Source organism: Oryx dammah, unplaced genomic scaffold, assembly GCF_014754425.2.
Source record: "Oryx dammah isolate SB20612 unplaced genomic scaffold, SCBI_Odam_1.1 HiC_scaffold_8, whole genome shotgun sequence".
Classification (NCBI taxonomy): domain Eukaryota; kingdom Metazoa; phylum Chordata; class Mammalia; order Artiodactyla; family Bovidae; genus Oryx; species Oryx dammah.
Genome location: NW_024070192.1, coordinates 41106470 through 41120326, shown reverse-complemented (window position 1 = coordinate 41120326; position 13857 = coordinate 41106470). Strand labels below are relative to the sequence as shown.

Genomic DNA, 13857 nt, shown 5'->3' with positions numbered 1-13857 from the left:
CTGCATAATCCTCAATAGACAGAAAATCGTAGGTCAAAATCTTTCACTGTGGGAAAATCACGAGTGTTTGTTTAAAAATGGATAAATGAATCTCACTGGTAAGGTTAAACAGCTTAAAAACACCTTATTTAACTTCTAAGTCAAATGCCCACAACAGTCTATTCCAGGTTCTTAATTTGGGGTGAGAGCAAGGTTATTACATTCCTTTGAGGATTTAGTGAAAACTATGGCTTTTTCCTGCAGAGAAATAAATGTACTAATCATTGATCTACAGACCCACTTTTTCAAGTGATTTCATTGTATTCAGGAACTTAGTCTAAAACTCCGGATTAAAGGAAACTTTATTAATAGTTGCTCTGAAGAGATGGGCAATTGGGAATCAACAGTACCCACCTCCCACCCTGTCATCTTTTAGCAGATAACAACTCAGCTTTAACAAGAGGCAAACACTGAATGACTGGTGCTTGGATTTAACTTTGAAGCCAGAGGAAACCCACATGAATAGATAAGGCTGGGACTTTCTAAGGGTCTTCTATTAATATAATACTTTGGACTCCTGCCATTCTAAAGCACACAACGGGCAAATCCTATGAAAAGACCCTTACCTGCCCCATAACCATGCCTCCTTGCCTCTGGAAATCCCTCTACAATCAACTTGCTTATATCACAAAGATTCCCAAGCATTAGGGTGAAGACCTACTGAAGCCCTGCAGTACCAGATACAAAAGGATTTCAGCACAATAGAAGATTTTGGACAAGATTTTGAAATTCATTAAAGTCAAATCTGACCAGTGAAGTTTTGCATTTCCTAAACCTGCTGGATACTCTGGAATTTTTTAATAGCTACCCAGAGAATGCCATTTCATGCAGCATGCTGTTACAGTCCTTGTATTTTAACAGTGTGAACAATCCAACCTCACTAATACATTAAACATTGCTTTATGTGCTAGTGACTCAGCATGAAGGAAATGACTAGATTTAGTTTTTTTTGATCTTATGATTTTAGAATCCATGCTACATGGGAGAGAGGATTAAAGGCAAGGTATAACTACCATGAAGGCTAATGTTTATTTAAGTTAACAATCTTTATCTGTTCCTATTATGTTCATAAATACAGTTGCCTCATATTGTTTATTTAGATTGCCTGTCATACCTAAGAAATGATTTTATTTATTTATACCAAATGTATAAATTTATACCCTTTAATTTGTGGCTCAAAAATTTTATCAGTTTACTGACCATTTTCTCTAAAAGCAGCACTCCTTCTAGGTTACTTTTCATTTTTTTGTTTTGCTTTACTTTTTCTTTATAAACTGTATCATAAGCTGATTATTTACAATAGTTTATTTACATTCTGGAATTTAAGTTCTAAAAGCTCAGAGTTAGTCTTTTTGGATCATTCACAGTGCCTAGAACACTGTAGGTGATCAATACATAAATGAACAGGTATTTACCAAGTAGAGATACAAAATTAATCAGAGGCAAATACAGCACAGTAAAAAAGCATGAGATATAAACAGGACTTGGATGTTAGTCACTGCTCTTGAATTTATTAGTTACATAACCTGAACAAGTCATTTAATCTCTTTGAACGTCAATGTCTTTCCTTTAAAATGATGCAAAAATATTACTTCAAAGGGTTATAGGCAATAAAAAAGTAAAAACTTGTTGGAAATATTAATGATTATATCCCAGCAGTTATTTTTGGAAAACCGGCAGAAAATTCTGTGAATCAGATCAATTTTGAGAAAGTAAGTTACTCTATTACCTAACCCTTGGTCTTGCAGAACTGCAGAGGCAGAATGAAGTAGCGAGGAAGCACCACATGAAAAGGGATGGACTGGAATCTCACTTATCAGCTGGCTGAACTTGAAAAAAATCTCTCAACCTCTCTGAAGCTTACATTTCTGATCTACTGATATAAAATGTGTGTGAGGGATGCTACCTCAAAAGTGTAATTGTTCGAATCAAATGTTAATTATGAAAGCACTTTTTAAACTTTAACACAGAATATTTAATTTTGGTTAAATTGATTACCTTCCCTTAGAGAAAATCCTAATCTTGTTTGTTTCACCAGCAAAATGGAAGGAAATATTATTACAGAATGTGTTCACATGGACTACAGACAGAGTATACGCACTCCCAATTCTTTCTGCAAGTTCTCCAACTTTGGTGAGAGAATGGAACAGAACAGGAAAAGACAGAAAAGGAAGATAGAAAATGGAAAGCAAAACAGGTTCAGAAAGACACAAATTAGTAGCAAAGAACAGGTAGCAAGCAGAATAAGTAGCCAAGTTCTGACTGTGAGTCTATTTAATTTCATACCCAAGGTCACAGCCCATTTCATGGATATGTGACTTGTGCAGCCACATTAAGTCAGTGCTTGAAAGGGCCTTGCACTTGATTCAATGCTCTGATGCTTTTTGAACAGGGGGCCCCCTATTTTCATCAGCTGCTGGGCCCTGCAAATTATGTAGCTTGTTCTGCCCGCAGTCTTTCCACTAGACTAGAGGACAAGGACAATCGCTTACAACCTCAATGAATGCATACAAAGACCATTGCTAACTTAAAGGACAATTATTAACAAGTAGACTTTTAATGTGGAGAAGGCAATACTCTTGCCTGGAAAATCCCATGGATGGAGGAGCCTGGTAGGTCACAGTCCATGGGATCGCTAAGAATAGGACAAGACTAAGCAACTTCACTTTCACTTTTCACTTTCCTGCACTGGAGAAGGAAATGGCAATCCACTCCAGTGTTCTTGCCTGGAGAATCCCAGGGAAGGGGGAGCCTGGTGGGCTGCCGTCTATTGGGTAGCTAAGAGTCAGACATGACTGAAGTGACTCAGCAGCAGTAGCAGTAGCAGACTTTTAATTAGGTTGGTGATCACCTATTTGTAGTATCTGAATTCTGAAGTTAGCAAAATACCTAGTAAAAGCCAATTTAATTAAAAAGCAGCAGACCAAATTAGAAATGCAAATATTATTTGCCTTTCCTATTTTGTGGCCCATCACCTTCTAATAACAGGCAAAATGGTGATGTTAGCAAGTGAAATACCTGAAGCTCATGTGACGTTTCATTCTGAAATCCAACCAAAGACCCGAGTGACTGCGGACTATGTTCAGTTTTTGATCTGGTTATCTGCTGCCTCACAGTACGCAGAGCAGAGTGACAGTGCCACAGAAATCGTCTCTGGAGTGAAAGCCCTAACACAATCCAGTTCAATTAAATCACACCCTTTAAATAACGTTTTGTTTCTTTCCTGCTCCTCCGGACTCAGAGACAGCTGGTGGCTTTTCTCTGATTGAAGCTGAAAGGCTGAAGCTGATGAACTGAAAGTTTCCCACAAGGCAATTCAATTTTTGATGCCTCCCTTTTTCCGCTTAAAGCCAGACTGACCCCATACTGGTCCATTGTGACCTTTGGACTGCTTATCAGTCACCTTCAGTCTCCGACAGGAGTTGGACTGGCCAACCCACAGACGTCCACTCTCCAGTGAACAAAGGCTCGCTATGTAAAAGAGACAAGCTGTGGGCAGAGATTCTATCTGTAGAGAAGGTGCTGAACTCATCCTCTGTGTTCCAGCAGCATGTCCAGGACTGCTGCCACTACAAAACAGTGAAACTTCACCCCAAAACTTTCTCTGCCTGTGATTTAAACACACACCTTCATTAAGGAGAGAGCTCAGTTTCAAACAGAGGCAGGCAACCAATGCTAATGAATCCAGCAGGCAAGTGTGGCCTGCGTTCTAACATTCCTTTCTCCTTCCCGTCTTTTTTTCTTTAAGTCAGCCAGAAGCCCCTCTGGATACTGTTTAGATCTGCACGGACATTCAAAGTAAGATTCTTTAAGAGCTTTAGAAAATGCATACAACTCTTCTCCTTTCTCCTATATTCAATACTCAAAAAGCCTTAAAGATGAAAACTTTTTTTTCAAGATTTTAAATGGCTTGTTCCCTAAAAAGTTTCTCTGTCCAACTTTGAGAAATATACCCTGGCTTTTACAAACCAGATGAGGAAATTCTAACTTCACAAGTTTAGTTACAAGCATTAACAAACTAATATATATACGATCATTTTTTTAGATGGTTGGATGGCAGCATTGACATGCATCTGAGCAAACTCGGGGAGATAGTGAAGGACAGGGAAGCCTCGCATGCTGCAGTCCATGAGGTTGCAAAGATTCGGACACGACTGAGCAAACGAACAGCAGCAGCAGCAATTCTTAGTAAGACAGGACTTTAGGAAATCGCAATGCCACTTAACACTTCCTAAACAGAAAACAACGAAATGCTGTTCAAGGTAAATTTGCTGCAGGACCCTAAGTCAGTCAGTTATCTTTTGGCTCAAAAATCCCTAAATCAAAAATGGTGATGATTTCAGAATTTAAAAAACAACACGGGGCGCAAACCTAAATTCACAAACACTACATATATATTCAACACCATCTACGGATAATTAGTTTTTCCCTCATCTTATCAATGTACTATCATTTCATCTTCTGGCAAGTTCTACTCAAATACCTTACAAATTATTTTCCATCAGCTACTGGGAATGAAAGTGATTCCTGATAGGAAAGACAAATAAGGATCAATTTTCCTGTGTCTTCAATTGGTTCAGACGAACTGAAAGATAAGATTGCTTCTACCTTGATTTTACTTTTTATCATTTCAGGAGAACTATGAAAACGAATTACTAAATTACTGGAGGTACAATTACTAAGACTGTCGACAGGTACAACATTTTTGGTAGGCAAATTGGCAGTCTGTACCAAAAGTTTTAGAGATATGTATACCCTTTGGTCTGGCAATCCCAGAATTGAATTTTAGGGTATTTCCTTCAGGGATATGTGCAAAGATTTAGACACAAGGATATTCATTCAGTGAGGCTTTGTTTATAACTGCAAAAAAACTGAACACAATCAACCTGTGCAACAATAGGGCAGAATTCAGTTCTATGGAAAACAAATAACTCTCAGAAAGGATATGAAAGAAATGCATTTGAGGACAATGGCAGGATGTTCCCAATATGCTTAGTGAAAAAAAAAAAAACAAAAACAGATTACAAAGCAGAAGATAGAAGACAATCCCATTTTTAAAAGGATATAATACAGAGAAAATTGTGGATATTAACAGAACAGTAAACATCTTTGGAAAATAAGAATAAGGGTAATGCTTTTTGGGGAGAGGAGGATTTCTGGTTTTCCTATCATAAGCATGAATTATCTGCAATATTAAAAAAATAGCCAATACTTTTGCTTTGTTGATTTTAAGTACCAGTAAGACCAGTTCCATTAAGAAAATCACTCACTCAAGACAAGTTCACTTTTAAGCTGAGTGGGTGGTAAAGAATGAGATATTATCAACTTTACAGCACATAAGGTAGGCAAGTTTTTAAAGCACAGAGACTCTCCCTTTGAAAAATGTCCCCAAATTGACTTGCAAGACTGCCATAAAGAAGAGCACTGATATTCAATATTTTCTGGTTGATTTTGACTTTAATTGAGGGAGAGATTAGGTGTTGTCATTTCTTTAAAAAGCATCGTAAACATTCTTACGAAATCATCATTTTCGGACTAAAAGGCACATGGCCTTGCTGAGAACTTCTCCAAGTGTCTAAAATGGCAATGAAGACGTCCAGCAGTGTGAGCACAGTGGACTTCCATCATAACTGAGATGGACCACAGTTGAGACACAAAAGTGAACAGGCCCCAAGCTCATTAAGAGGCAAGACTAAGGTAGGTTCTCAACAGATGTGCTCAAATATATTTCCAAGGAGGTAAGAAATAAAGTAAGACTAAGACCACGGATTTCAATCTATAGAGAGATCGTAACAAGCCAGACTACAATCATTAGTGTTTCTTTAACTTTGGGAAAAAAAAATTACACTGGGTTTAAACTCATTTAGTTAGAATCACTAAATGGAAATATATACAGTCTGTTTGCCATTTCTCTCAGTGCAGGAGAGTATAGCAAGGCACAATCTGCTAAATTTTCAGTAGCTGCAGTAACACGTCTTTGAATCAGTATTACTAAACTATCATAATTTGGGCCTTGTGTAACCTGGCATTTATACAGTTCTTGGTCTTTATTGTTTAGTTTTTGGTTTGTTTGTTTTCAGTTTTATTGAGATATGATTGACACACTGTACAGCATGATGACTGGACTTAGATAAATCATGAGATGATTATCACAGTAAGTTCAGTGAACATCCATCATCTCGTATATATACAAAATTAAAGAAACAGAAAAAATGTTTCCTTGTGATGAGACTTGGCCTTTATTAATTGATGTTTGACCATAGGCTCACTCATATACATGTAAAAGAGCCCCCTGTCTACTAGGATGGTTTCTATGTATACTTAAAACTAAGGAGCTGTATATTGCTTATAGAACGCTAAGTAAGATGAACCATTAATTGACAACCAGGCCATTAAACTGGTAGCCAAGTTATTAAGAACAAAATCAGCACACCCTTCCCCCTATAGCTCACACCACTGTAAATATCACAAGTCCTCTCTCTGTGCCAATGGGAACCACCCTGCCTACCACATGGTGCTGATGTAACCATATCTAGAGCTCAGCACCTGGAGAAAGCAGGGAATGAGGTTTTGCTTTGGGTTACTTGAATGTGTTTCTTTCCTCCCCTCTTCCCTTCTTCCTTTCTTTTTAACCATAAAACCACTAGCAGATAGTTTCATCATTTCTGTTCTCTTGCTGCCTGTGGGGATTTCACAGTGCGCTCCCAGCCACTGGTACTGATTCAACAACAGCCTTTGTAAAATTGGCAGCATTCCTAAATAAGCTATGTAGAGTCTGCAAATGCTGGTTACTGTGCTGTGTAGTCTGTGGGTACTCGATAAAAACTTGATTAAAATTCTGCCCACATGATATATCCAAAATATGTTCAGAGCTATTTTCTAAAGAGCATGATCGGTCTTTACAAAAGTCTTTCTGGATTTCTGCTTCCTACCACAAATGATTAACAGCAGTCACTCACCGACTCTTTATGGCTGTGACATCTGCTACATCAGTCTTCCTTTTCTCTCACGGCTCAAGTACCCTTTACCTCTGCTTATACTAATCAAGACATGTGAGAGGGCCAGAAATAAAGGTCAGAAGTCAAATCCTACCATAAAGTCTTTACTAATCGGCTCACTTACAATAACTTTTTGTCCTCTGAATACTTAGAGCACCAACTGCACCATTCGTCTGGCACTTAGCTGAATTGTGTTCTTATTTATCCTTTAAATAATCTGTCTTATATCTCTCAACAGACTGAGTATCCTGGCCAAAGGAACCATGTCTTGTATTTCTTTGTATATCCCACCCTTTGCCCAGAATATGATGCAAATAATGGAATTTCTTCTACCAGGCTGTCACACCACTCTAATTCTTTCTCCTATACTCTGGTTCATGTTCAAAAAGGCAAACATATTAGCTGTCATTTACTGAGTGTTTAGTGTTTGCAGTACTTTATAAATATTACACTTAATTAAATTAACTACATTTTGTGCTAAGTTGCTTTGGTCGTGTCCAACTCTTTGTGACCCCATGGTCTGTAGCCTGCCAGGCTCCTCTGTCCATGGGATTCTCTAGGCAAGAATACTGGAGTGGTTTGCCATTTCCTTCTCCAGGCAATCTTCCTGACCCAGGGATCGAACCTGGTCTCTTATGTCCTCTGCATTGGCAGGTGAGTTCTTTACCACTAGCACCACTTGGGAAGCCCAAACTACATTAATTAATATTAATAGACACTATAAGCTCCATTTTATTGGTGAGGAAACCAAGTTTCATGGTGGTTATAAGTTGAAGGTCACTCAGCCTGTAGGTAGTGAAACTGACTGAAATTCAGGTCTGTTTCATTCCACACACCAGACTATTACTATCAGCCACAATAAGAAGTGACAAGACACTGAATGAGTGATCCAAGATACCTTTCAAGAATTTCTAAATAGAATATTTAATGAAAGGGACACTTTAAGAATAGAGTGTGAAATTTCACTGGGGAGGAATGAGCATCACAGAGGTGGGGTTGATAAAGTGATCTACACCAAGTCTGGGCAAAGGGATGACCAAAAAGTTCAGTTTCATACACTGTCAGAATCTATTTCATTCCCCTCCTAGGAAGAAAAACTGACACTGAGAATTCACATTACCTCATAGATGTTCCAACTTCTCAAACTAAATTTTCCCCCCAAATAAAGATGATATAATAATAGCAAATCAAAATTTTTTTGGTGTTCATAAGAATTGGATATATTAACTTTGAGAGAAACACAGTAATTTAAAGATGCCTGGAACAGAGGAGAGTTCCAAAGAAATGACATCTCTCTTAAGAGCTCTATGTTATAAATGATACTTATTTAAAATCAGTGAAGAAAAATGAGAAATACTCATATTCAATTTATTCCTTACGAAGATCAACTGGCTTTTATTATACAAAATTTAAAGAACAAAGATGAGACACGGAACTAAGAAGCTAAGCTCATAAACCTGTTCAGCCTTTTGTTGACATTTCTTAGGTTGTAAACAGGCCTGTCTGCGGCATTAAGTTTTAAGAATACAGACACCACAGAAGACAAGCAATGTGAAGTCCACAATTAGAATTGTTAGGGCTTGAAATATGCTGTTATGGATCATAAATAGCCACATGAATCTTCGTCAGTAAACATGAAGTACAAATGATGAAAGTAACAATCATAACTGAAATTTTTATTTTTCTTTCTTATTAACTATCTCTAGCCCTAGCCCTAATGAAATGAGGCAGATATTACTCCCCCCAAAAACATAAGCAACAATTTGAACCATTTCATAAAAGGTCATTATCAAAAAAAAAAACAAAAAACAACTAATAATTCTGTGTCTTCTATAACTGAAAAACCGAATTTACAATTAAAAAAAAAAAAACCTACTCTAGTACAGGCTAACACTGAGGTTTCTCTTTATTGGAGAGTAATTCAAGCCTCTGGATTTTGTAGTTTTAACAGACACACAACTAACGCCAAATCCCTCAGGTGACTAAAAGAAGGGTCACAGCCCTCTGAAAACAGATTAATGCAGAAAACAAGAGTGGCCAAATTCCCACAACCTGCAAAAAGGAAGTGAGCCCAAATAAGCCCTTTGGTGTGCAGTACTAGCAATCTATTTATAAATCATTTACTACATCCTTTCCAAATCACAGGAACACCTAAAAACGCCTTGATGCTTTTAGCATACTTCTTCAAGTTAAACCTAATTACGTTAGTGGAAGCAACATCCTGTATAATTCTAACACTGCAAAGCTAACTCTATCTGAAAGTAGTTAGGATATTATTATTATTAATTTGCTTTTATCTTAGTAATCCAGAAGGGCTTCCCAGGTAGTTCAGTAGTAAAGAATCCACTGACCAATGCAAGACATGGTGGTTCTTTCGATCCCTGGGTGGGAAAGATCTTCTGGAGGAGGAAATGGCCACCCACTCCAGTATTCTTGCGTGGGTAATCCCATGGACAGAGGAGCCTGGCGGGCTACAGGTCACAAAGAATCAGACACAACTGAGCACACACACACTAGGAATTCAGAAACAGTGTGTGATAGCATCTACACCACTATTCTCTAGCCCCAAGGCAATTTTACATACGGTAATTAAGAAGATTCACATTTACTGGAGAAGCCCAAGAAGGGACAGAGCAAGAGGATCTGCAGTTTAGCCCTTCTATTACTCCAAGATCCAACAGCTTTTGGAGCCGGAAAATGACAACATCCTTAATTATCTGGCTTTGGGCAATGGTTTCTCTGTAAATCTACAGAAATTGCCCCATTTCAGGAGTGATTACAAGTGAGCACACAATCTAAAGAACAGTAATTTAGAAAATAAAAATTCATTAAGACTTCATCAGAGAAATCTTGCCTTGAGTGCATCACGACCTCACTATCCCTGCTCATCTTCTTCATGCAGTTAGGGGCCAAAGTTGAGAGCTTTCTCCCCCTCTGTTCCAAGCCAACTGTTGCTCTACTTACTTCAAAGCAGCCCAAGTGTGGGTAAAGTCACACAAAGTTATTACTACTAATAAAAACACAAATGTACCTTTTACTCTGACAATGGAAAATTAACTTCTCCTTTGTATTTGAAGACCGTAACACTAGGAGATTAATACACCTGATGCAAACTTAATTGATCACACTTTACACAATATTTTACCTTTCAAAGCTATATTACCTACCTATTTAAGGATCAGAAACAATCACGAAAATGGTATTGATTTAAAATCAAAGAGACACCTCATGTCTTTAAAAACTATCAACATTATTATTAATCTCTTTGCCCACCAACCAGAGATAAAAAGCTCTTAAATCATAAATGAATGTATGGCTTCAGTAACTGAATTATCAATTATTATAACTATGTTCTGTCCATTTCTGAGAGGAGAAATCTAGATTTTAGAAGTAGCAAAGATGATAAAGACACTTATTAAATAGAACAAGGAAGTTAAAAAATGTAAAGGCAAAACAATTTCATAAAATTATAACACTTAGAGTAGGACCTCTTGGTTCTAGGCTTTTGAAGTACAGGATTGCTGCTAAAGAACTGCTTTAGAGCTGGAAAAAGATGGGAGAAAATCATTCTACAGATCATATACCAGCTGGACAAAGATAACACCAAAGACTCAACAAATATCTGAGAAAAAAATCTTAAAAGTGTTAGTAAACCAATTCCAGCAGTATGTTAACAAGTAATGCAAACGGCGTTAAAGGACGATTCAACTTTCGCAACTCAGTTATGTCACTCCACTATCCTTCCAATAGAGGGCCAAAAAAATCTAATCAAATTCGGTATCTGTATCTAATTTTAAAATATTTGAAATTAGGAATAGTAGGAAATGCCCTCAGCTTGATAAGTGATCTATGCTGGAACTTACAGCACACAGTACATCTATTCAGAAAACATAAAAAGCATCCCTTTTACAATGGAAAACAAGACCAGGAGCATTGCTACTCTTTAACATACTAAAGCCTAAGCTGAAGCAACAGTTACACTCAGAGAAAACTCATTTACAGATGATATAATCATCCATTCAGTAAAGTCAAGAAAATCAACTAAAATATCTGTTAGATATAAGGACCAAGAGTTCAGCTAGGTGGTCTGATATAAAAGCAAATATAAAAAGCAGTTTTACTACACACCTAGAGGGACTGATTAGAAAAAGTCATGGGAAAGAAGAGCTTATTCACAAGAACAACAAAAACTTTATAAACAAATACCCATGAATACACCTAATAAAAAATGTCTAACTACTATATGAGGAAAAGTGTAAAATTTAAATGAAGGGCATTTTTTAAAAAGTGAATAAATAAACACATATCACATTCTTCATTGGGAAGGCTCATTCTGTAAAGCTGTTAATTCTCCCCAAAGCTAGTTCAGTACAATTTAAATCAAAATCCCAAGAGGATTTTTAAAAGTAGAATTTGACAAGTTGTTTCTAAGACTTATCTAGAAAATAAGCAAGGGTAGCTAAGATAGTAAAGCACACACACACTGAGGCAGGCCTCATGATGCAAGATACCAAAATGTCTATTAAATCTATATTAAGTAAAAGTGTGGTATTGGTGTATGAGAGAAAACTTTTTAATATGTATATTTTAATATATAATATGAATAGCATTTCAAATCAGGGAAGTGAGACTGGACTAAATAAATGGTACTGGACTCAACGACTATCCATTTGGAAAAAAGGTAAAGCTAGAGGCTCTACTTCATACAATAAAAACAGCATATCTTGTTTCATTGTGTTTTACTTTACTGCGTTTTGCAGATACTACTTTAAAAAAAAAAAAGGAAGGTTTGTGGCAACCCTATGTAGAGCAAGTCTATTTGTGCCATTTTTTCAACAGCATTTGCTCACTTCATGTCTCTGTGTCACATTTTGGTATTTCTCGAAATATTTCAAACCCTACACTACCCAGAACATCAAGACTTGCTGAAGGTTCAGATGATGGTTAGCTTTTTTTTTTAATAAAGCATTTTATAATTAAGGTAAGTACTGCTTTTTGTCACACACTTAGTAGACTATGGTGTAAACGTAACTTTTACATGCAATGGGAAACCAAACAATTTGTGTAACTCGCTTTAGTGTCACGTTCACTTTATTGTGGTATCTGGAACTGGATTCACGTTATCTCCAAGTCTGTCTGTAAAGATAAATTCCAGTTTTAAAAAGTGAAATATTTTTACAGTGTAGACACACTAGAAAAATACAAAAGAGTACTTTTATAATCTTGGGAGTGGATGGGAAGGGCTTTTTTTAAAAGTCAGATAGAAAAATCATAAGAAAATTATTGACAGATTTTACTACATAAAAGTCAAAAACTTTTATACAAGATACAAAATGAAAAAACAAGCACTAGAGTCAGGAAAATAATTGTTAAACATATTCAGAATATACAGAATAATACATGAAAAAGGAAAAAAAATACCAATAGAAAAATAAAGTTCAAACATGCAAATCACAGAAGAAAAATGCACAAGACCAATAAAAATACAAAAGGGAAAAAAAAAAATACAAAAGGATCCTAAAAAGCTCTTCAATAGTAAGGGAAATACTTAAGAGCAGGGGTCCTGGGTTGAGGCTGCCTGTGTTTGCATCCTGGCTGTATTATCTCAGGCAAATGACTTAACATCTCTGTGCCTCTCATCCGTAATTGAGGATAACACCTAAGTCAACATTGTTAAGAAGAGAGAATGAAATAATATGCATGGTGCTCAAAACAATGCCTGGTCCACAGTAAGAACTCAGTAAAAAATTAACTGCTATCTAGTATCATTATTAGTATTACCAGGGTTGGTGAAGACACCTATGTAGGTATATAAGCTGGTAAGAGCTAATTGGCAAAGCAAACTGCAAAGCTTGGCAGCATGTATCAAAATTTTAACACATACATATCATCCGACCCAGAAATTTCACTGCTAGAATTTTATCTAAAGAAATGTTCCCACATAGATACAAAGACATATGCATCAGGACTTTGAGTGGAGCAGTGTTAAGAGTTCTAGATTTGGAGACAGGAAATCCTGGTTCTAGTTTCAGTTCTACCAAGAACAAATCATGTAACCCCTGTGCCAATCACTTCACCATTTTGATTTTTCAGTTTATTTACTCTACAAAGTGTGAATGATGACTTACCCAATCTGCCTCACGGGAATACTTTAAGGCAGTGGTTCCCAAAGTGTGGTCCCTGGATCAGCATCACCAGCATCCTCTAGGAACTTGTTAGGAATTGAAATTTTCTAGTCTCACCCTAGACCTACAGAATCAGAAACTCTGGGAGTGTGGGCAGCAACCTGTGTTTTAATAAACCATCCAGGTGATTCTGACACAAGCTTAAGTTCAGAGGAGAGCATGTGTGAAATCACTTGCAGAACTAAAAGAGCATTAGTATTATAAACACAAAAAATAAAACTGCTTCTATCTTTCAATTTTATGAAAGGTACCTTTTAGATAATTATCTCAATATGCTCTCTGTTGCTGAGCTCAAGCTTCAGAAAGCACTCATGTGAAGCTAGAAAGTCAAACTCATATATGCAACCAAGTAAATAAATACAAGTATTTTGGGTCAAGGATAAAAAGCTCAAGGTCACCTCATGAACAAATCAAGCAATGTCTCAAACATTCAAGTTTCCAGACTTCTGATCAGCGGTTTTCATAATGGGAACACTTTTAATGATAGCCCTTGCCAGTGTTCTATCTACTAGTTCTTGATCCTTCCCTGAACTTTTCAGGACATAAAAATAGTCACCTGTTTGTGGAAAAGCTATTTGTTTGGCTTATAACAATAACACCAGAAAAACCTTGGCCCCTTGCTTAGCGAATTCACT

At 36.8% G+C, this 13857-nt stretch overlaps 1 protein-coding gene across 4 annotated transcripts in view; it reads right to left on the bottom strand.

The window, feature by feature from the left end:
* The window catches only part of SSH2 (slingshot protein phosphatase 2), a 238596-nt gene that overhangs the window by 84787 nt on the left and 139952 nt on the right, over positions 1-13857 (bottom strand). Inside the window, exon 1 of one of the 4 annotated variants that reach the window (XM_040243852.1) lies at positions 3058-6181. The exons of the other annotated variants lie outside the window; for them this stretch is intronic. Coding sequence (XP_040099786.1) covers positions 3058-3080 — 23 coding nt within the window. The 5' untranslated portion in view covers positions 3081-6181. Of the gene's footprint in view, positions 1-3057; positions 6182-13857 lie in introns of those variants that run through there. 4 annotated transcript variants of the gene reach the window in all.